Genomic DNA, 23,547 nt, shown 5'->3' with positions numbered 1-23,547 from the left:
TGATAATAAATAGAGAGAAGCATTTGGTTTAATATCAAAGGAAACTGCTACAAAATACCAAATCTGAAAATGTCAAACTCTACCAAAACTACATCTATGGCAGGCTTTCCTCACCCTTCCAACATGTCATGACTCCAGAACATTCTCCGGTAATGCAGTGCCAGTCTTAAAAAAGCACTAATTTAAGGCACAGTTGGGTTGCCCGCCGCAAACTTGAACTGCAGCGGGGTTTGAACGTTTGAAATGTGCATAATTTGTACAATTTCACACCGCAAATACTGAATCCGACTTTCAATTCACTGCATTAAAAAAATGAAATTATGTCTAGAAACTCATGGATGGTTTTTTTTTAGCGTTTTTTCTGAAAACACAGGAGCTGTAAAAACACACGAGCCATCAGGAGTCCCTCAAGTCAGTAGAGTCTCCTCACAGGGGCTGGAATATTTGGGATTGAGTGTTCAAAAAAAACTGTCCTTGCGGTACTGGAGGCGTAAAGAGTGGGAGCATCATTACGAGAGGCAGATATGATGGTAGAGCAGCGGTGACGGCGTCAGGTTCTATCACAAAGACTTTGCTCTCCTCTGGTCGTGCACACGGAGAGATAACACACACCACGTGTCCAGAACAGGTTTGGAAATACATGGGGGGGGGGGGCAACAGTGGAAAATGACCCAACTTGAAGGAGCTAAATAAGAAACATTATAAGAAATAATAATAACTTGGGAATATACTGGATTATATCTGGAGGAGAAAGCTTCATGTGCGCTCCCTGATTCTGTGGCATCTCTCAAAAGTGGAGTTTGGGAGCACTGCTGGATGCTAGAACAAACCTAAAGAGAAAGGGCAAAGGAGGCCGTACGTGGACCATACATCGCTGCCGTGGGGCCTCTCGGGGAGCTTCTCGATACACATGTGCTCTGCTGTGGTGAGCGACTAGCAAGAAAAATGGGAGCTTATGGTTTGCTTTTGAATACGGAAGATGTAATAAAGCTTCTGCCACCGATCACATGTATTTACAGCGCGCCCTCTGCGTGTCGGCCCGCGCCTTCCTCGCTTAACTAAATAATAATAATAATCTGAATAATAACGACAACAACAGGGAGTACATCGAACGTCTTGGAGAAATCAACACCCACACTGTGTTGCACTGAAAGCGTACATAGAGGCATACTTTGATACATGCAGCCATTTCCATACGGTGCCCGAATGAACTCCATCCTGGCATCAGTGAGACTGTGGAAGAGGAGGAGGAGGAGGAGGAGAAGGAGGAGGGAGGGAGGGTTGGAGTCTCTGCAAAAATCTTTAAATATCCCACGAGAACTCGGCCTCCTCGTTGAATCCATGACATTTTAATACAAATATTATTGAAAACAAACACTGCACCGCCGAACAAGTCCTGCGATCCTGTGTTAAAAAAGGAAACAAAAGAAAAAAAAGCTCTCCCGAGACACAGCCTCAAGTCTTCCCCGTTATAAAGCAGTGAAGGAGCAGCAGCAGACTGGTGCTGTCATGCTAGGAGGCCACGGAGGAGAAAGCTCAATCTGATGCAGATCTCACGAGAAGCCTGAAGAGTTGCCGCGGTGCTGCAGGCGGGGCGAAGTGTTCATGGTGTTTGTGGTGTTCGCGTGGAGGCTGGAGGCCTTCAGAGGCGTGCTGCAGCCCTGGGCCTGTGGGAAGCGCTGGTGGTACCGGTCCAGACGCAGATACTTCACCGTCACCAGTTTACCTGTCAAAACAAAAGCAGGAGCCTATCACTGACCAGTCGGTGCGTAGAGCTAATGCTGCATGCATGCGGTGTCAGGATAGTCAGAAAAATGAGTTCTCGGCTGGGAAATTGCATGTGTTCAAGTGTGAACGATGACTAGGAGACAAAACGTTCTGCTGAGTTGGCATCACAGAAACACGGCTGGAGAAAGTAAATGTTGGGTCGATGGTAATAACAGACCTGTAAACTCACGCCACTTTAACATGTTTATGATTCGTGACTTAGAAAGTCGTTTCATACCGTGTTCGTTATCATGTCCCTGGTAATTATTCAGCTGTTAAGTCCTGATGTAAGGCCCTTTTCCTGTTCTGGTTCCAAGCCTCAGATTTCTACAACGCTGCAGTGCCGTGTTCCCTGTTGTTTGAACCGATTTAAGTTTTTAACAAACAACGTAATTGTCATTTTATGGATTATTTTATTCTGTCTTATGGAAGAAAAAGATGTCCAACTGACCAAAAAGGTGATCACAATTGTTCACATGTTCGGCCGTTGTGTCTGTTTTGTTTCAACAAAGCATATGGACCCGGAAATCTTATTTTGAAAGGGTGTTACGCCACTGAACAGCCGGTTTAACTTACAACAATGACGGCCGTCAAAATCAATGAAAAATACGGATGCAGTGGGAGTTGAGTTAACTCAACAAAAGTATTCTGAACTATGAAGTTAAGTTGTAATCCACAGATGACGTGCTAACAAGCTGTTAGACAAGCTTGGAAACGGTTGAATCTACATGATTCACGGGAATGACACATTTTGATTCAAGTAGGCCAATTTCAACAAAAGCATCTAGTTTGCAGGTATGTAATACATTTTTCATTAATTCATGAATTGCAAATCCATCGTTTGTATATTAGTTGCTGTAACCTGGATTAGATGTGAATTCACATATCTGCTGTCAGTCTGCACAGGGGAGAGGTCAGAGCCCCTGCCCCTCAAAAGGTCTCCGTACGGCCCTGCACCACACATTGCTACCTGCTCTGTGGGAAACACTGCTCCCCTATGCCTGCGATTAAAGGGGAGTCATTAGAAGTGTACCCTTACTACTTTTACCTGTTCTTTTTATGCAGCATTACTTTTGACAACAATGTCTAGGAAGTCGGGTAGAACCTGTGCAATTCTCTGCTGCTCCAACAGCAGTTTGAAACTTCAACTTTGGAAACAAACTGAATGAGAACGAACTACACAAACATTTAGCTCAGGGAGAGTGCTTGTAATTATTTTCCTCTATCACTGATTAACTCAGCTACTTGACGTTTCCATTGTGGTCATTAGGTTGCACTAGTTAGAGCAACTTACGTTATGTTTCACTCTAAAACAACATTGAGTTAATTTACTGTGTGTCACCACGGCAGCCTTAGAGGCTTCTAATGTGAGCTAGCTAAGCAGGGTTAGCTTAGCTGACATTACTTTTTCACTGTGTTACGATAGGCAGCCGCATGCTGTTAACTGTGAGACTGGAAAATAAAGTCTCTGTTTATATTCTTGATTCACTTCTGGAGAACATCTGCACGCCCAGGGAATCTGCGACCTCAGACAGGGGAGCTCTTCATGAGGTAAAGGTTTGAATCCATGTAGACCGTACGGCCTCAGACAGGGGCGCTCTTCATGAGGTAAAGGTTCGAATCCATGAAGACCGTACGGCCTCAGACAGGGGAACCCTTCATGAGGTAAAGGTTCGAATCCATGTAGACCGTACGGCCTCAGACAGGGGAACCCTTCATGAGGTAAAGGTTCGAATCCATGTAGACCGTACGGCCTCAGACAGGGGCGCTCTTCATGAGGTAAAGGTTCGAATCCATGTAGACCGTACGGCCTCAGACAGGGGCGCTCTTCATGAGGTAAAGGTTTGTGTTGTTCCCATTCAGTTTGTTTCCAAAGTTGAAGTTTCAAACTGCTGTTAGAGCAGCAGAGAATTGCACAGGTTTTTCCTGACTTCCTCGACATTGTTGTCAAAAGTAACGCTCCACCAGGTGGAGAAACACACTACGCTTGACAGAAGAATTCCTTTATTAGTCCCGCAACGGAAATTCGATATTCGATGGATTCGTCTATAGCAACACACATGAGCACAGTTTCTTTTTTTTCTTTCGTTACTGCTGTATGTCCTCTCGCATAGCCAGACCACACTCTAGCGCAGGAGTCCTGGGCTTTATCCCAGCTCTGTATACCTGGTAGGCAAGACTACAGCTGATGTGCTCTAAATCTTAAATGTGATTCAGAGTGTGACTTACCATCAAACCAGGAGCCGTGAAGTGCCTTGAAGGCTCTCCCTGAGTGCTCTGCAGAGAGACACTTGACATAGACACAGCCCTGTGGACAGAGCAGGAAGCATATTGAGGTCACTGCAGCATGGAGGCGGGACATCAAAGTGCTGCTCACAGGACAGAGCATACCTCTCGTGAGTTCTTGTCAACAGCGATGTGGACGATACCGTCGTTGTCGTTGCACTTCTCCAGGATGGCCTCGTGGATGGCTAAATCCCAGTTCTCGCCGACCTCCCTGACAACACAAACACCAAGAGGTTAGGCGCACAGTCGAGCCGTACAAAGGAAAAGTCTGGTGGCGCCTCCTAGCCATCAAAGAGAGCAGCAGAGACTGGTACTCACATGACTGGGTCAAACATGTTTCTGATCTTCAGACATGGAGTCAGGCTGTTGGGAGGCGAGTTCCTCCGGTCCAGAGGGAAAGCTGAAGAGGAGAGATCATGTGAGAACGCATTCTAAAGCCCTATACGGACGGGATTAGTTTCATGTGGGGACGAGGGCGAAAATACTCTTACCCCATACCCCAGGATGTCCGTAATATAAATGGTCGATTCGCACGGGATTAAGAAATCCCTGTATTCTCCCAGAGGTGGGAGGGGTTACTCGATTTTTGCACTGCCGTCACCTCCCTGTCTCGTGGGTGTGCTACGTAGCTTCCTGATATCACAAAACTGACTAAACACGAAACTAAAGGACACAATTGATTATCTAAAAAAGTGGTAAGAGTGCTTCTTTAAACCAATATGTAGGCACCAGGCTGATGCTGATACTCTTTAGTTGGAGGAAGGTCACGCCCCCCTCTCATAGGCGTTGGGTGGAGGACGTGATGTCTCAAAAATTCACTGCCCAGGGCACTACCCATAGATGACCATTTCCTTCCCTAAACATAGTGTAGGCAAAATCCATCAATAAAAATATTTGAATATAAAAAAGGGCTTTTCAAGCGCCCCCATGCTCAAAAATAGGTGGAACCTACATCTTGACTGGATATGACGATATATCAGCATATGTTTTACAGAGGGTCGTATTCAGACGGGATTAGTTTGACCTGAGGGAGTTTTTTCAGAACTGTTTTACAGAAGGTGAAAATCGCCGTATTTTTATTGACATTCTCCGGAATAATTACTGACATGGCGCAGTCGGACAGGAACTAAACCTCTGATAAAAATGACCTTATCCCACGTCCCCATGTGAAACTAAACCCGTCCGTATAGGGCTGTAGATGAAACACGCTTCCCTCTTGAAATATTCTATCTCAATGCAGAAGTGCCTCATTACATTTTAAAGATCAAACAACATCTCATCATTGATAATTGGCTTGATGACTTCCTTTTCCCCCTTCGTTTGAACTAAGAACCAGCACTACTTCTTCAACAGCTGCCTTCCTGTGTGCCAGCTGTCCATCACACACACACCCACTACATCCAGAATACCCATGATACCTTGCATTCTCCCGTTTCTGAAGGAGTCATTGCTATAATTTGAGTGAAATGCTCTAAACTCATAAGTGTTTCAAATGTGCGTTACCTTTTCCCTGCCAGACTTTGGATGGCATGGAGGAGGTCTTGTCACAACTGAGAGAAGGCTGGATCCACCTCCAGACCAGGAAGTCCGCTCCACCAATCCTCTGAGTCTCTTTTCGAATCCTGGACTCGTTGGCTGACAGGAATCTCTCGGCACGCTCCCAAATCTTCTTCATTTTCTTCCTGTAAAGTATTACAGTTACTGACTCACTATTTGTTAATACGCTTCTGCGTTACTTTTCCATGACAGTCACAACAACAATCTTACCACTCTACATTTGTGCAACATATGAATGCAGAATTGAATACAGTGAATCAGTCAGTTTTAGTTTAATGAATTCAAACAATGGAACAAGAGTTTTTCCCGGATATCATGTATAGGGAGCCTCACTCTTTTGTAACCTGCGCAGAAACCTCAAAATCAAAATCATCTGTATGTTTTCCTTGAAGTTATAAGACTCATTGAATTCTGTTTTTAGATTGTTCGTTCACCCTAGAGGCATGTGAGAAAAACTGCAACGATCGTCAGATTAGTTGTTGGTAAATCCCAAACTATTTTGATAATCAATTTATCCATTTGAGTAATTTAATTCAAGAGAGAAGAGACAAAATTCTTAATAAAACAACACATTTGAGGACGTCATCTCAGGCTTTAGGAAACACTGATCCTCATTTATCACCATTTTATGGACCAAACAACTGACTGATTTATGGAGAAAATGATCTACAGATTAATAGACAATGGAAATAATTGTTAGGTGCAGCGCTATATGGAAGAACCATTTTTTCTTCAACAATTCAAGGTAACATGGTGAGTAACTGAAATGTGAATGATAATTCAATCATGTATTTCCTTTAATGTGTATTGTCCAGCTCACTATTGTGCCGCTGACACTGAAGAAGGAAAAGGGCTTTTGTGCACCACACACCAAATACTGTATGTCAGGAGATTCACAGTCTGGATGTATGGTTGAATAAAGCTTGGTTTCTCAGAAGCTACAACTATTTAACTGTCCACAATTATTTCCTCAACAGTTTGAGATAGATCAACACTGTGAAGCTGGTGGAGGTGATTTTAAATGGATTTTTGTTGTGTTGACGTGAACCTGCTGTATGACAGGTGTTCATTTCATTTTATAATCTGTCTATCTAAGCTGTGGCAGTGTTGGTACTGACCGGTCCTGAGGCTGAACCAGGGAGTCTCTGACGTGGGGGATGGGCAGGTAGGGCTGCAGGTCCTGGTTCTCTTGGCAAGCCTCACTGTGGCTCCTCAACACATCTAAACAACAAGAGGGTTTGGAAGAATGAAGGATTAACATCCGTTAACGGCAAGTCAATGCCTTCAACTGACAAACCAGCAGGACATATTTACAGTGTCATTCCAGCGTAAAATCATCCCATAGTCTTTTTCGGCATTTACATACATCAAATAAGCCATTGAGACAGTTCGTTTTTTTGTATAAACTATTTACGGTGAAGGTGAAAGTCCCTACACAGAAAACAAAGCACCAATGGGCTCCTTCCTCTTGGATTGACTTTGGTAATCCACTTAAATGGACTTTACTATGAGAGGAACTGGTACAGGGGCCAGTAGGTAAGTCTTTAAAACACTCTTTTAATAAACTACAGGTTCACTAAGTACATTGTTGCTGCTTTGTCTTCTGTGTAGAGACTATTCTCATGCTACTGCAGAGGTTTGCTGTTATTTTGAGCAGTATTAGTGGTTAAAAAAGACGTTTGAATGTGTTCACCTAACTGCCCCGAGCTAATCCGTGTTAGCAACTCTCCCAGATTTCTCCGTCCATAGTTGTTACATGTAAAAAACTGCCTCCATGGTTTATATGATGTATATAATGTGGAAAAAGACCATGGGATGATTTCAGGACCGAACTACACTTTAACAGTGTTTTCCACAGCTTACAGTCTTTCTGATAAAACATATTGACGGCCATCTTGGTACTGGACACACACAGATCAGATCAAAGTATTAACTATTTCCTTTTTCTAACGCCTGTTTCTGTGAGCAAAAACACGTCAGTCAGAATGTGTGGTGTTCCTTACCGATGATCCTCTCCACCATGTCATACATCTGCCTGGTCTCCTCTTCCTCTCTCCTCCAGCGATATTTCATGTAGCAGATCACACTCCACACACAGCCGACCACTGCACACAGACACAGGATCGACAGGTTCAAACACTGCTACTGAACAACTGCTCATAGGTCACTCACACAGCCAATTAGAAGAGGAAAGACCACTTGTGACCGGGATCCTTTGTCTCTCAGTGTGTGGTTGGTGGACTGTGGTGTTAGTCATCATTTTCTATAAAACTAACCAATAGACACTCAGAAAATCACTAAAGACCCACCCACTACCGTCAGCAAGTTAGTCCGATCCTTTTACTGCATCCTGACGCTGGCAGCAGAACTAAACAGTGGAAACACAAGCGCTGTTGGAACTGATTTGGCCTCGACGAGGAGTACGGTGCTTCTGTGCCAGAGAGTTGATTCCTCCGACAGAGATGAACAATAGAGATCCATTTGAAGATGAATAAGTGTTTTTACTTCACAAAAACAATGCGTAATTGTGACCAGATTGGCCACAGTGTGCTTCTGTGCGCAATGTGTAAATTGATCTGTGTATCAATAGTCATGATATAGTAGTAGTCTTTGTTTGATAAAATTGACTGTCCATTAGTAAAGTATTAGTCTGTAATAGTTATTTAGTTTCGTATTATTGATTAGTGAGCTTCACTTACTAATAGTCTAGATGTATGGACATGTTTTGGTCAGTAGTTCAGCACACTGTTCTGTGCAGATGAAACTGTCTTTCATAGAATTGCATTTTTTTATTTGTTTGTGATTTTCATACTGAACATAACAGTGAAATCCTTTTCTGTCTGCCACCAGGAACACATCATCCTGGTCCTGTGTTCCTGGTCCTGTGTCTACACCACAGCCATCACCACCTCACGAGCACATGGCACAGCTGAATATATGAAGCATAAAAACATGCACATTATGTAAATATTGTAAATTGTGTATTATCAAGCACCAAAACAGTCCGTCCACATGAGTAAAGGTATGTTTTCATCAGAGATGTGAAGAATTTGAAAAAGTAGAGCCAAATAATCTCTTTCACTTTGCTTTAGGAAACACTTGGGCCTCGCTGTACATAAAGCCGAGTTTGTTCTGAACATTTCGATTTAAAACACTGGGGTATTATGTCATATGGAAGTACCCTTAAAAGGGGAATTTAAAAAATTACGCAAAATGGAAAAAATAGCCTTGGACCTCTGAGGGTTAAAGCCCCTATATGTGGCTTTGGTGACTCCTAGAGGCTTTATCAAAAAAAAAAAACTTTGATTCAACTGAATTCCTCTCCTGATGGAGTTAACCCTGTTTACGATGGATTTATCATGCTTTAGATATAGACAGCTCAGTCACTTTCTTGGTCCATTCTTGGTTACTTTACTTATTATATTATAGTTAATTTATTTTACAGTTTCTATACTAAAACACTGTGCATAGTGCCTCCTGTTGTACTGCTTAAATTACTGCTGGATACATGTTTCACACCAGATCCTGCATAGTAGCGCTGGGTATTGTCAAGAACCTCATGATTCGATTCAATATCGATTCTAATTCGATGTTGATTTAAATGCTTCAATATTAATTCAGTAATAAGTGTAGATGACAGAAATACACAAATAATTAATTAGAGTACCTTCTGATAATTGTTAAATTTTGTGCAACATTTGTACTGGTTAAGAACAAACTGACCCCAACAGAAATTAAAAGGAGATAGTAGGTATTAGTGGTACAATGGATCATCTTTGATCTGTGATCCATTCAGCAGTGGAGGAATGGCAAAAAAATAATAATATATATATATTTTTTAGCTGATCTAAAAAATTGAGGTTTTTTTTATCCGTTGCATCCCTAGTAGGTATTATCATCATAACTCTTCATCATAAAATGACTTCATGAACAGGTTGGTAGGACGTTGTACGAAAAGTCATGCATTGAAATTGATAGAATGTTGAACAGAAGTGGACCGCTAAAAGTTGCTGGACGGGAAGGGATCCACAGCGACAACCCACCAAAAAACATGTTCTGTGGCCGATTTTAGCCTACAAAAGCCAACAGTTAGGGCTAGACATGAAAACCACTCGGTTAGGATTAGAACTAGGGCGTGGTTTGGGATAGTACGTCCGGGACAAGAACCGCACCGGGACATGAACGGCCACCACTTGGGGAATGAACCTGGCTCACTTCATTGAGTTTGAATAAACGTTGCTTGGTGGAGAGGGGCCTCGGTACAGCGACAATCACACTACTGCGTTGTCCACAGCGCTTCTACTACGGCTTCATTACAACAGAAATAATGAATTTCAGGATTTTCTGTATGGATATTGAATTGGGAAATCTAATATTGCAATTCATTGAATCGATATTTTTACCCACCCCTACTGTATAGTGAAAGCAGCATGTTAGTAGAGCAGTGGCGCCATGTCGACACATGAAGGATTCAGGCTCATTATTAAGCGGAGGTCACCCATGTTTTGGCAGTGTGCAGAGTTTGACACATAAGCACTATCGTTACATGCGTAAAACTGAAGAAAATAGGTGTAGAAATATGATTTAGGTGGCAGTACAGTGACAGCTGAACCTCCAACACAGACACGCCGTGAGCCATGCAGCAGCCGGCTGTAGGAGTGACCATGTGGACTGGTCCACCGCTTTGGTTCACACCAAAATATCTTGACAAACGTTGGATGGATTGCCATGAGGGTTGGACGATTATTTGACAACATTATTTGAATATGGGTGGGCGATATATTAGATGGTGAAGGATCTGCAGAGAGATCATAGTATCGTCTACAAGAGAAACAGCTGGAGGTGTAAAAATCCATCACTGCACTTTGGGAACACACTATTTCGCTGTAATCTCCACTCCGCGTGTTCCAGGCCTGCTGTGTGTTTATGTGCTGTGGCTTCTCTCACCGACTGCAATGAGGAAGACTCTGCTGATGACTGTGAGGAAGGCTCGGCGGAAGCGGCACATGAATGGCATCTTGGGATGAGTGGACTCCAGCCGGGAAATCTCAGACACATCGGTCAATGGGTCGTCAGCTACCTGCCCAGTCAGCCTGCACACACACAAACACAGTGAGTAGAGATGTCAGACGCAAGGCCTGTGATCAGCATCAGTATGTACACGTATATAATCAGGAATTACCTTATCCCAACATCCTGGCCTGTCCGGATGATCCACTCCAGAGAAGTATGGATGAAGCCTCCATACTCCTGATTCTGAGCCTGAACAAAAGACACATGGTAGTGAGGAGAGGGACTGTGGCTCTTCAGCTTCCATGACTTTGTGGTGGGTAGGGTTTGAAACTCATTTAAAAAACAGATCCATCTTTTGATGTTTGGTTGTTTAGTGTTACTGTTGTGATTAATGTGTCATCTCATCTCTACTGCAAAACAACTTTCCCCTCGAGGGAGAATAAAGATCTTAACTGAAAGCAAGTCTTGTTCTTTTGTCTGGGAGATCAAATTTGAATCTTTAGTTTGTTGTCCTTGTTGTGTACCTGTTTGTCTTGTCTTGGTTGACTAATAAAAAACAAAGAAAATAAACTGGCCCTCAAGTTGCCAGTGAATAAAGTAAGAAGCTTCACTACTGTATGTGATATTAAGATATCAACATCAGTCCACACGTCACACTACTGCTGTGTGGTCCTAGATACAGGGCTTTAAAATGGAAACTATTTTTACATTTCCTGCACTAGTATGAGCTGTGATACACAGAGGGGTATGATCGGAAATGTGAAGATGTGACCAAGTGTGCATTTCATGTGTTGTGCAAGACAGTGTGTCGCTGTGTGGATATCTGTATGTTGTACCGACTGTGACCTTGGACAGTGCTGCAACAAATTGTTTTTATCATCGATTAATCTGACCACTGTTCTCTCGATTAATCGATCGGTCCAGAAAATGTCAAAAAGAAAAACATGTATGGAAATGTCCGTCCCCGTTTCTAAAAGTCCACGGTAATTTCTTTAAATGTCTTGTCAGACTACACCCCAGAGATATTCAGTTTAATATGATCTACAACACAGAAAAGCGGGAAATCAACAGCATTTCTGCCATTTTTAAAGTAAAGTGATTATTTGATATCAAACTAGTTTGCCATCGGGGCAGCAGGTGGCACAGGGGTTAGAGGGTCCTACCTGTGGCCCTTTGCTGCATTCATCCCCTGTCTCTCCCCATTTCCTCTCTACCTGCTGTATCTATCATAAAAAGCCCTGAAAAGAACCCATGTCCATTAATTTTCTGTCCACTAATCATTGCAGCTCTAATCTTGGAGTGAGAGAAAAGAAATCTCTTATTTTGCTCTCCGCTCTCATATCCTACCTTCAGACTAGCTAGAAAATCTCTAAACTAAAGCAAACACTCTGCTGTACATTGACCCTTCTGCACAATTCACACACTTTCTTAAAAAAATTCTAGCTCAGTTTCCCATGTATGATATCAGGGTTCCTACACATCTTCCATTGCAACATTCCATACTTTTCCAGACTACACAGGATTTATCAGGCAATATTAAATATCTGAATTCCAATTGTTAGATGCTCATTAAGTAAAAGATGGTTTTAAAATCCAACTTTTAACACGTATGAATGGATGCTTTTGCAGCTGAATTTGGCAGATTTCAGTCTGCATCTTTATTTTCCCACCTGGTGTTATTTATCCTTTATCAACCATCTTTTATATTTTTCTTCATGAAGCCAGCCCTGGGAAAAACTTGCCTGACCCATGAAACTCTCGCTACCGACAACAGGCGACTTACTCAACAACACGCAATGTAAATGAGAATCGCAGTCCCGCGCCCAGCAGTAGCCATGGTAACCCTCTACAGCCATCTTAATTAGTTTCACATCATTAGTAAGCTTGTTTTGATTTGTATCAACACATTTTCCCATACTCTATTCCCTTTTTCTATACTTATCCAGACCTGAAAATGACTCAATTTAAATTCCATACTTTTCCATACTGCGTAGGAACCCTGTGATGTGCAAATTCAAATTCTTTGATGGCCACTGTGAGCCCCAGACGTTGCTGATTTGTGTGAAATATCAGCTTGTTACAAAGATACAGAAGGGGCAGGCATATTAAGAATGTGCGGATGTACCAGTAAATAGGCAGAGGCCTCGAACAAGGACAGACTCCTGTTTGGATGCTGCTGGTCTCCACAGTCGTGTTGGCCTGCAATCACAATATCAAAGCATCAGTGTGTTTTCACGGCCTCTTTATCTTCTGAATAATACTCATGTTTAAAGATAGCATTACCTGGGTATTACTCATTTACTCTGTTCTATTACAGCATTAAAAACTGCTTTCCCCAGCGGTGTCTGACTACATTGAATTCTTGTGTGTGCACATGTATCAAGTCTTTTAATGTCACTTGTTTCAAAGAACTCAAAGACTGCAGATAAGGGCTAGAAATACATTTTAACCCATATTTGCCACATTTCAGTCAACTCAAACCCTAAAACCATGCAAATGGTACTTGCTAAATAGCCTAATAATGTGTGTGAGAGTGCGGTGCAGAGAGTTCATAGGTACCAGCGACGTGGGCCAGGTGGTCATGGAGATTGAGCAGCAGCTTAAGGATCAGGTCCTTCTCCGTCTTGTTCTGCAGACAGTAAATATACGGTTGCTACACCTTTTCCAAAGTCAAATTCAACTTCTTTTCAAGGTGCACATGTCCAGCACCTTACAGCTGTGGTAAATTCAATCAAAACCATTTATATACAGCACATACAGTTATTATTTCACTTCTTCATCACATTCAGTTAGATACTACGCTGTTAAAAACAACACAAGTCCTATTCTGGAAAAGCTTTCTTCAGAATGGTGACAAGCTTAAGGAAACACAACGTAGTTTCTTGTTTCAGAATGTTTTTGTAAGTTGACTTGGCATCCTATATAACCTACATTTCAAGCACTTTAGTCACTTTTCAAACCTTGAAAGCACCACATTAAAATCCAAATGCTCAACTGTACAACTGCTTATATTTATGTGCTCATGATTTGTAGACCGTTCTGAGGGCCGGGGCCATACAGTAACACTTTCCAGGTTGTCAGTGGCAACCATTTTGAGAAACTGGCAACCAAATTCTTGGCCTTTGGTTTCCATCGGTGGGTATTTAACATATTTTTTTAAATGTGGACAGCAAACAGCAAAACGTGCACCCTAAAATAAATGCATTTTTTATGATTTTTTGTATTAGTGACATTCAAATATTGCTGTTACAGAACTGGAACCAGACACCTGCATGTGACGACGCTGCATGAGTGCTTGTGTGTTTACTCGCTAAGCACATCAATCTGTCTTAGAGCAGATTGATTTTACTGACAAAGAACCAGATGAACATGAACAAAAAACAAAATGGAAATCTGTACATTTGTACGTCACATTTTCATTATTGGGCTGACATAACTGCATAGCATCTTAATTAGTGTTAGGAACCAGCCTAGGGGAAACCTCGGGGCTGCATGAAAAGATGGGACTCCCCACTCAACTCTCTGACCTTTGTGGGTGTAACATAACTCAAAATATAAGGTGACTAAAAATGAAAACCCTATTTTCAGTTTCGGCAACCAAAGGTTGACGCCTGACTTTGAAAGCTAGTGTTGAGCCCTGGGTGGCACTTTGGAATATTTGTCTTCCCTTCAGGTTTTCAGGTTGAAACCTTTTTTAAAACTATCAGTCAAGTAGGGATGTCCCCGTCAACCTTTAGACGCTGATTCCCATCCAACTCCTTTAACATTGCATATCCTCTGATACATATATTTACATAAAGATGTTCCCATGCCAGTTTTTCTTCCAATACCAAGGCCGAATTCCGACCCTGTATGGATGAAGTGGCCTTACTCAGGTTATACATACAGACCATACAACTTTATTTTATTATTAGTTTGACAGACATTATGGACATAAATAAACGACTTTAAAGTGGATTTTTTTTTCCAGGACTAAATTACATGGTATCAGGTCAGTGCATAGACTCACATACTCCCTGATAGCAGCATCTTAGGCAGTATCAGAGGCATTTCTGATACTGGTATTTGAACAACTAAAGATTCTGGTTCAAATGATATTTATATGATTCAATTCTAATACAGATTCAATCAGATATGAATGAAAGTTAGGATAGTGTAACGTGATCAGGTCTAGAAGACTTTGTTGCAGACACATTTTGTCGGCAGAACCGGCTGCAAAAAGCACTTTAACCAGACTACAGACTTATTTATGGCCTGTAATCAAGTTACTCCACATTAACATTCATTAGTGATAGCTGACATGACCTGTCAGTGAGGTTCGTCATTTTGACCAGTGACCGCAACAGAAGAAGCTACCTGAATGCTTTTTACACTGCTCTTTGCTAATGAGAACTAGCATCGGCGCTTCGCCAATGCATGCATTTCCCCAACCTCCTCTACGCAAAGAGGCCCCCACTTGGGCTCCCAAATCATTTTTTTTTTACATTTCCCACTCCAATTTTCTCTTGCATGTGTTAGAGAGGCTAGCTGTGGAATAGGACATCAGCGGGTTGGGGTGGACTAAACAAAGAAGAGGACTCTACTCATGCTGCTGCAGAGGTTTGCTGTTATTTTGAGCAGTATTAGTGGTTAAAAAAAGACGTTTTAATGCCTTCACCGTACTGCCCGGGGCTAACCAGTGTTAGCCACATCCAGCTGTTAGCGACTGTCCCGGATTTCTCCGTTAATAGTTGTTAAAAACTGTCTCGATGGCGTATTTGATAAATGTAAGTGCCGAAAAAGACAGCGGGAATAACACTTTAAGTGAACTCTTGAAATACATTTAGAACCTAATGTGTCTTATCAACAGTATTCAGTATCAGTTTAGGTAATGTGTTCTCATTACTGGGGTCAGAGGAAGAAGAGGGCCAGGCCACTTCATTAAAAGGAGAGCACTTCAGTTGTGTTCACGGCCCACATCCATTACACTTCCAATCTGATTTTAGGATAAATGTCCACTCTACACTTCCTCTGCTGAATATATAGAACACAAAATGTTCACAGAACTTAAAGAGGGAGTCAGACACTGTGTACTTACATAAGAAGAGTCAAAGATGCTGCCAAAAGGGTGGCTCTTAACTGCAACAAAAGAGAGAGAGGGATACATTCAAGGAGACAGAAACATCAGCGTGCTCACGAGAACCACCTAACCCAACTCAACACACCCCACATGTAAAGGCACAAGCTGGATTAATAGAAGGAAAAACGTGGTATTTTACAATAAGGCGGCATGTTTGGAGACTGTGGAATGTGCGTGGAGTTCAGACATCACTTAACACGTGAGTCAGTGTCTGTACATGAAACTCAACCCTCTGAAACCTCACCACATCATCAAGGCACTTGGAGTACTGCCATCTCACTACACTGACCATAATTACACTCCCGAAATTAATTTATGACTGGATTATACTGCAAAGAGATAACTCCTTTGAAAGCTAAAACAGATTTTTATACCGGACTTAAAGCAGCATGCTAACTGTTTACACTCAAAGGGATAATGTAATCCACATTTTCGCTCCAACACCCACTTATTTACATGATACTTGACCAAAATTTTCAAGAAAACCTGCCTGTGTATTTACCATGTAAATTGAGCTGAAGGATTAATCAATAAGAAAGGTGCCCTGCACACTTTTCCTGTGAACCGTTGGTGGAATTGTTTGATTTAATGGCCTATCACGGACATATAGGTATCAATGTGTGTTTTGCAACCAGAATATATATCTTTTTACAAAACATATATTGCATAAAGTGATGGTTGTGGTTATTTAGAAATAGTATCAGAAAACTATTTATTGAATTCTTGTGTATTCTTAATTTAAATGGCCAACAGTTGACTGACACAGAACATACAGTGCTATTGGCTATTTTACTGATTCATTATGTAAATAGTCAGCAATGGTGACTGATACTGAACATGAGGTTTATTTCGCTAATTTCTTAATGCATTTATTCTTGATTTTCTGTGTTCATTTCTACAATGGGTTGAAAATATTACATTCAATTTCTTCTAAAGGCAGCACGCCTGATAATAGAGCCGTTTTACATTCATATGCACTTAATTCAAAACTTTGCTAAAATCCTTTCTTGCTTTATCTCCTGAGTGTAACACACTGTATGTATAATAACGTTAAATATGCTTTAATAATGGTATTAATTTAGGAGAGCAGAGTGATATCAGTGCAAAATCCATCTATTTTTAGCTCAAAATTCAATTCACTTGATCAGCTACCATATCACTAATCTGTGATATTCTTTCCCCTCTAAAATCGGTATCAGCCTAAAATTGAAAAAAGAATCAGTCAGGCCTTAGCTTACACTCGCATTTCTCCACAAAACACACCGCATGAAAGATGGCGATCTAACATATGTTGAATGCATTTCTTTTTTTTTTTTAAATACATTTTCTAAAATGATGAAACCTGATTTGTTTACATCCATGTTTACTTTCTGCCTTTCTGATTTCTTGCTTGCTTTTGTTGGTGCATTGCTCAGACATTACCCCCTGCGCTGTATCAGAACAGTGTGAAACCATTAGCAGGAACGTGTATCAGGTGCATCCTTGATCAACACAATGTTTTTTGCTATCTGTGAAATTATTCAGAATTGTATAAGATCCTTACGTAAGTCAATTTCTTAACCTTAACTGGCATTTGAAGCATTAGCATGTGAGCATTATTATTATCGATTGACATTATTATTCATTTATTTTTAATTGGCGATATTGGTTTGCATTGTGGGTAATGTTCTGAGCGAAGACTGCACACCAAGCAGATTTCCTGGGAACGCACCCTTTAAATCACCAGGTGCAGGTGAAGTCTGGACATTTTTATTTATCCAAACATCAGTGAGGACTTGATCACAAACACATCACAAACATCCCCATCTAGATTGTGTTTGGGGTCAGGACTGGCCCAACGTTTGTGCCAACATGTCAGAGAGGGTGGATTAAGTGTCCCGTCAGATAACTGGCTCTGGCTAGTACGAAGCAAGTGCAAATTTAGAGATTGCACCTGCAGGAGGGATTGAATGGAGCAGGACACACTGATCAGGGCTGCAGGTTTTTGTTTGGTGACAAGATGTTGTCGCTGGTTAGAAGTAGGGCTGTGTGTGGGCGATAATTCAATATTGTTTATCCTCTTTCAATGGAATAGTATTGTGATGAAATCATATATGACACATCATGAATAGCATCATGTAAATTGATAATAACAATCACATACTAAGTCAAATTTACAGAAAATCTGATGTGAAACCAAATGTAAATTTGTTAATATACTGAGAAAAATACTCAGTATTTTATATTTGTTACTGATTCAATTCACAGAGTGTACAAATATAGGCTTTCACATGTTATTATATAGACTCACCATAAATCATGCTTTATCGCGATATATATCATCATATGATCGATATGGGGAAAGAAGAGTTTGGCCATGTTGTCCGGCCCATGAGGTGAAGCTATAGGGATGAGGTAAACAGTGATCGTGGGTTCAGTCTGACCCTACTAACTAGCCAGCTGCCTGGAATATCAAGCTGATGTGCTGCAAGGAACACTAAGCAGTTCTTTTAATATGCTAAATGACACCACGCTTGGAAGTCGTGCTTTTATGATTTTAGTATTTGTGCAGGAAAAAAATAGTATTGTGTGAATCTCAATACACTTGGAAAAAAAAAGAATTTGTAAAATGTGTCTTGTTGAGTCACTTCTGTAGGTGTGTTCTCCAGCTATGATACTTACTGACTCCATCCACCTCCGAGGATCCAGAGCCCCTCATCCTGAGGTACATGAGGCCCAGCAGCAGGAAGAAGAGGCAGGCTGCCGTGAGCAGGAACATGGACAGGTAGTGAGCGCTAAAGCTCCCAGAGGAGGTCACCTCCTCCCTTTTAAACTGCTGGAGCAGCTCATCCTCCGGAACAGACAGCTTCTGCTTCAGTACTGCCTGGCTGTACGAGTGGTTGGGAGCGGTGTGATTGGAGTGGTTGCCCCTGTAGCTCTGGGACAGGCTGCTGTAGTTGGAGAAGCGCGGTCTCAGCCCAATGGCGAATCTACTAGTGCTGCTGCCTCTAGAGGCTCCGTCTTCGCCGTCGACGTGGTTGTTTTTGCCGGCCTCTCCTCCATGGTTCTCGGCGAGGGACACGTAGATGGACTTCCTGGGAAAGTTGTGGCTCCGAAAGCCTCCCGGTGGGTCAGTGTCCCTTCTCTTTACCCCGTCTTCCTCCCCCTCCTCCCTCTGAGTCCCCACCATATTTAGACTCTCGGGCGGGTTAACCTGTCTGGCTGCCCCTCCCGTCTGAGACCCTCGACCTACTCCGTGGGAAGGAAACTCCGCTCTTGGGTGGCTTCGTCTAGGCTCCAACCTATCCCGCTGTTGCTCTCCGACACCAAGGCCCCCGACCTCCTCCTCGTCCGAGTCTGAGTAATCCCCTGCTAGCTTGCTAGTGTTTAAGTGAGACGCCCCACAACCATTTAAAGAGCGAGAGTTCTTCTCCATTCCCCCTTCACAATCGTCCTCATCCCCCGATTCGTCGTAATCCCTCCCTTCCGCCTCAGGGCTGGATCTGGCACGAACACCCCAGCCCAGCGAGACCCTTCTCTGTCCGCCCAGACCCGGGGAGCAGTTGTTGCTCTTCAGCGGACTCGTAGCGCCATACTGACTCTTGCTAGCACCACTCGGTGTGGTAACGGGCCTTATCTTCGGTTGTTGTGGAAACCCGGAGCTTCGGTCTGCCCTGCTGCTGTGATTGAGGCCTTTTCTTTTCAGTGGAATTTCAGCGTCAGATTCGTCGGAGCTAAAGCCGAGAACGGAGGACTTCCTGCCCGGTCTCCTGCTCGAGCTCAGGTGCGTGACGTCATGGCTGGCTGGCCTGGATCCCGCCGTGTTGCCTCCGCCAGTGGTGCTGTTGATGGCCCCGCTGCTACGGGTTTTGCCCGGTCTGGAGCCCCGCTGCTGTTGCTCTTCGCGGAGCTTCTTCAATTTCTTCAAGTACACCGGGCGAGTGTTTTCGGTTACCGGGCCTGGAGTAAAACCAAAGCGCTTTAATTCGGAGAAAAGCTCCTCATCCGTTAACTGCGTTGACGCCATCTTGGACAAAACTCTCAGAGAAGGTTGTATAACGGAAATGACGTAGAGGTGAAGTGGTAGTAGACCAACCGAGCTGCGTTCAAAACCAACAGCAAGCTGTTTATAAATGATAACGCTTACAGTCTTCGTTAGGAGGAATGTCTTTTACATTTACAATATTACACACACATATATATATATATATATATATATATATATATATATATATATATATATATATATATATATATATATATATATAAACCGTCCCCAATACAAAAAATATCAAAATATAATAAATGCTATTCGTCTTGTGAATCTACAGCTAATGACTCTGAATAACAAAAGTAGAATTCCTCTTCTTTGTAAACTGAATGGATATTAAAAGCCATACATGTACCAATAAATATAATGAGTTACAGTAGAAGGAAAATGACTCCATGCTGTGTGTGTGTGTGTGTGTGTGTGTGTGTGTGTGTGTGTCTGTGCGCGCGCGCGCGCGCGTGTGTGTGTGCGTGTTTGTGTGTGTGTGTGTATGTGTGTGTGTGTGTGTATGTGTAACTAGATTCAATGGCAAATGTGTTAGTCCCAACAAATCAAGAGAAATACACAACAGAATTGTGCGATCAACCAATTTAGATTTTTGTAAGGATGAAGAAGACACAATAAGATATTTATTTTATGAATGTTTATATATACAGTGTTATGGTTTTGCAAATGAAACAAATCTTACAATTAAGTAGTAAGCCATATATATTATTTTATATTTGGAAAACCAGAACCAGAAAATACAACTGTTACTAAAAACTTATCCTTAATCCTAAGTACATTTTCTATCCATAAGTCTAAGAATTTTTCTGCACCTTATTTTTCTACAATTTGTTTCACATATGTCTTTATTCATTCATCTGCCTTTATGTTTATATTTTATCCTTCGGTTTCCATTATTGACATTTCATCTTTTGATTTAACTCGACTATTGAGTGAAATGTGTACATAAAAAAGTTAAATTTTATTGAGTAAAAGTTAAATATTGTACATTTTGGTACATTATTTCTGTAAGTGACATGGATGTCTGCTTTTGTCGGTCATGGTGCCCATATTCTGTGAAACATCTTGGTGAAACACAGATGGGTCAAGGGCAGCATCTACGTATATCAATCAATAAATCAATCATTTTCCTTTCTCACGTGTAATCACATGAGGGGGTACCCAGAATTTCCTCAGGTGTCTAAGGTGAAACACTCTATGCCCTGCCTTACTCACCACCAAGTCAGTCTGTAGCGCCCAGGTCAGGCCGAGCCCCGTTGATATTCCTTCCCTGCTTCTTCCCTGCTTCCACTGGCATCTCCTCCGTCTTGCTGATGTTTATTAGTATCTTGGTGTCTTGACAGTGTGTCAGGTTCTTTCTGGCAGGTCTTTTCACTGTTACCTGTGATCCCACCCACCACCACAGTCCCCAAGGTGACAAAGTGATAATGGCGTTGGAGTCTAAAGTGTGTGTGTGTGTGTGTGTGTGTGTGTGTGTGTGTGTGTGTGTGTGTGTGTGTGTGTGTGTGTGTGTGTGTGTGTGTGTGTGTGTGTGTGTGTGTGTGTGTGTGTGTGTGTGTGTGTGTGTGTGTGTGTGTGTGTGTGTGTGTGTGTGTGTGTGTGTGTGTGTGTGTGTGTACAGGGTGTCAAGCAGGGGGCCCAAAACACTGCCTTGGGGTGCTCCGTTGTTAAGGAGCTCACCACCTGGGATCTGCTGGTCGAGAAATCAAGGATCTATATGCACCTGAGGGAACCACAAAAGCTGAACTTTAGCGGATGACCAGCAGTCGCACATCTTGTCCACATAAAACACAGTGGTCAATCAATGGTCAATCAAGTTGTTTTGACAGCACTAACCCACCAGGTGGTCAATCTTCCCCCTTGTAGGCAGTGTTATTCCCGCCATAGACCAGCGCATTAAGGGTGGTGTCACCTGCAAACCTCAGGAACTTGATGTACTGGTGACTGGAGGTGCAGCTGTTGGTGTACAGGTTCAAGGTTGAAGGTATCTTAATTATCCTAGAGGTGCAATTTGGTGTACAGACAGCAGTAAAAGAGGCACAGCAAACAACAAATATCAAACACGATAAAAACAGCAACACAGAACAACAAAAAGATCCAAACAAATAAGGAGAAGAGAAGTGGGGAAATAATGCAGCCTTGAGGGGCTGGTGGTCAGGCAGCGGAAGACATGCTTCCCCATGGTATGGGATGGTGTGGTAGGCAAAGTGTGCTGGTAATGAGGAGCAGATTTCATTCTTCAAATCACTTCGTCCATATAGAGGTGAGTGCCACTGAGCGATAGTCATTCAGGCAGGCTGGTTTTCTTCAGCACAGGAGCGATGGTGGACTTCTTGAAGCACCTATCCTAGGTGGTGTGCAGGCTTTGGGAAACCATTGATGGATTGGTTCATTGTTGTCTCCGGCGTAAAATCATCCCATGGTCTTTTTCGACTATTGAATCAAATAAGTCATGGAGACATTTTTTTTCGTGTATGAACTATTAACGGATAAATCTAGTAGATACAACAAAGCACCAACAACAAAGTTAATTAAAAGAGTGTTTTAAAGACTTACCTACTGGCCCCTGTACCAGCTCCTCTCATAGTAAAGTCCATTCAAGTGGATTACCAAAGTCAATCCAAAAGGAAGGAAAACATTGGTGCTTTTCTTTCTGTGTAGGGATTCTTCTCATGCTACTGCAGAGGTTTGCTGTTATTTTGAGCAGTATAAAAAAGATGTTTTAATGCCTTCACCATGCTGCCCCGAGCTAATCACTGTTAGCCACCTCCGACTGTTAGCGACTCTCCAGGATTTCTTCGTTAATAGCTCATAGACAAAAACAACTGTCTTGATGGCTTATTTGTTGGGTGCAAGTGTCAAAAAAGACCCTGGGATGATTTCACACCAGAATGTCACTTTAATGTCATGAGGGTACTGCATTCAGGCACATTATTGCAAATGTTTCATGGCTTCATCCTAATCCAGATACTAATCCTAAGCCTTTTTAAATTTTACTTTTGTAAAGGAATGCTTTTATTAAATTTCCACTCAATACATGTGTTAAAGTATTTAAAAAAAATACTCCGATATGATTAATATTTTTGTCTAACATAATATGTAAAAAAAGAAATTCAAAAAGGGATGGAGCTGGAAGCACACCTACTCTTTCTGCATCTGGCCCCTCCGCTGCTCGTACTCCCGTGTGTACTCAAGGTAGCTTGAGACTTTGTAACTACGTTGTAAGTTCTACCAGAGGTTTACAAGCAGGCCGATATGTAAAGAGAAGTGCACAAACAGCTCATCAAGATGACTAAACACATGAGAGAGAATCATCCATAGGCCGACATGTTTGGGGCAGCTTGGAGGTGGCAGGGTAGTGGAGCCTCTTGGGGTATGGGAGGTGAGAGGTTAGTTTGTTTCGTCTTGAGCCTGGCATCAGTCAGACCCAGACTCAGCTGAGAAATATGTTGTCACTAAAATGGTATCAGAATGTAAGTACAGTTAGCCTCTTTTATTAGTGTCTGTTGTTTGTTAGCTTGGAACTGTCTGTGGAGGTTTCAGGTTTACCGGTGTTGTGTTGAAGTTTGTCCCCCGTTGAATAGTGTTTCACATATTACACAGTGATTGGTTTATTTAGAAGTGATGTTCCAACTAAAGCTTCCTGAATATGTTTGAATCTCAGTGCTCAGAGAAATGCACAGACATCACCTCTTTCAGCAGAGCAATGGAACAAAATGTGCTCAGATACAAGTCACTATAGTCAATGTCAGACATTTTAGAGGACACA

General features: G+C 42.2%; 1 protein-coding gene across 1 annotated transcript; it reads right to left on the bottom strand.

Annotated features, from left to right (window-relative positions):
• Positions 1–494: 494 nt before the first annotated feature.
• On the bottom strand, positions 495–19,748 carry lemd3 (LEM domain containing 3; the record flags this gene model as incomplete). The annotated part of the gene is made up of 13 exons (XM_083934909.1): positions 495–1,726; positions 3,997–4,075; positions 4,159–4,264; positions 4,372–4,453; positions 5,557–5,735; positions 6,729–6,831; positions 7,614–7,715; positions 10,558–10,703; positions 10,793–10,872; positions 12,749–12,822; positions 13,183–13,252; positions 15,701–15,741; positions 18,404–19,748. The coding sequence occupies 13 exons, from the start codon at positions 19,746–19,748 to the stop codon at positions 1,554–1,556; spliced, it is 2,580 nt and encodes an 859-aa protein (XP_083791035.1). The 3' UTR covers positions 495–1,553.
• Between the last annotated feature and the right edge of the window lie 3,799 nt (positions 19,749–23,547).

The sequence above is a fragment of the Echiichthys vipera genome (assembly GCF_963691815.1).
Source record: "Echiichthys vipera genome assembly, chromosome: 20".
NCBI classification, from domain to species: Eukaryota; Metazoa; Chordata; class Actinopteri; order Perciformes; family Trachinidae; genus Echiichthys; species Echiichthys vipera.
Note: the sequence above shows the minus strand (reverse complement) of the source record. Positions and strands in the feature narration are given on the sequence as shown.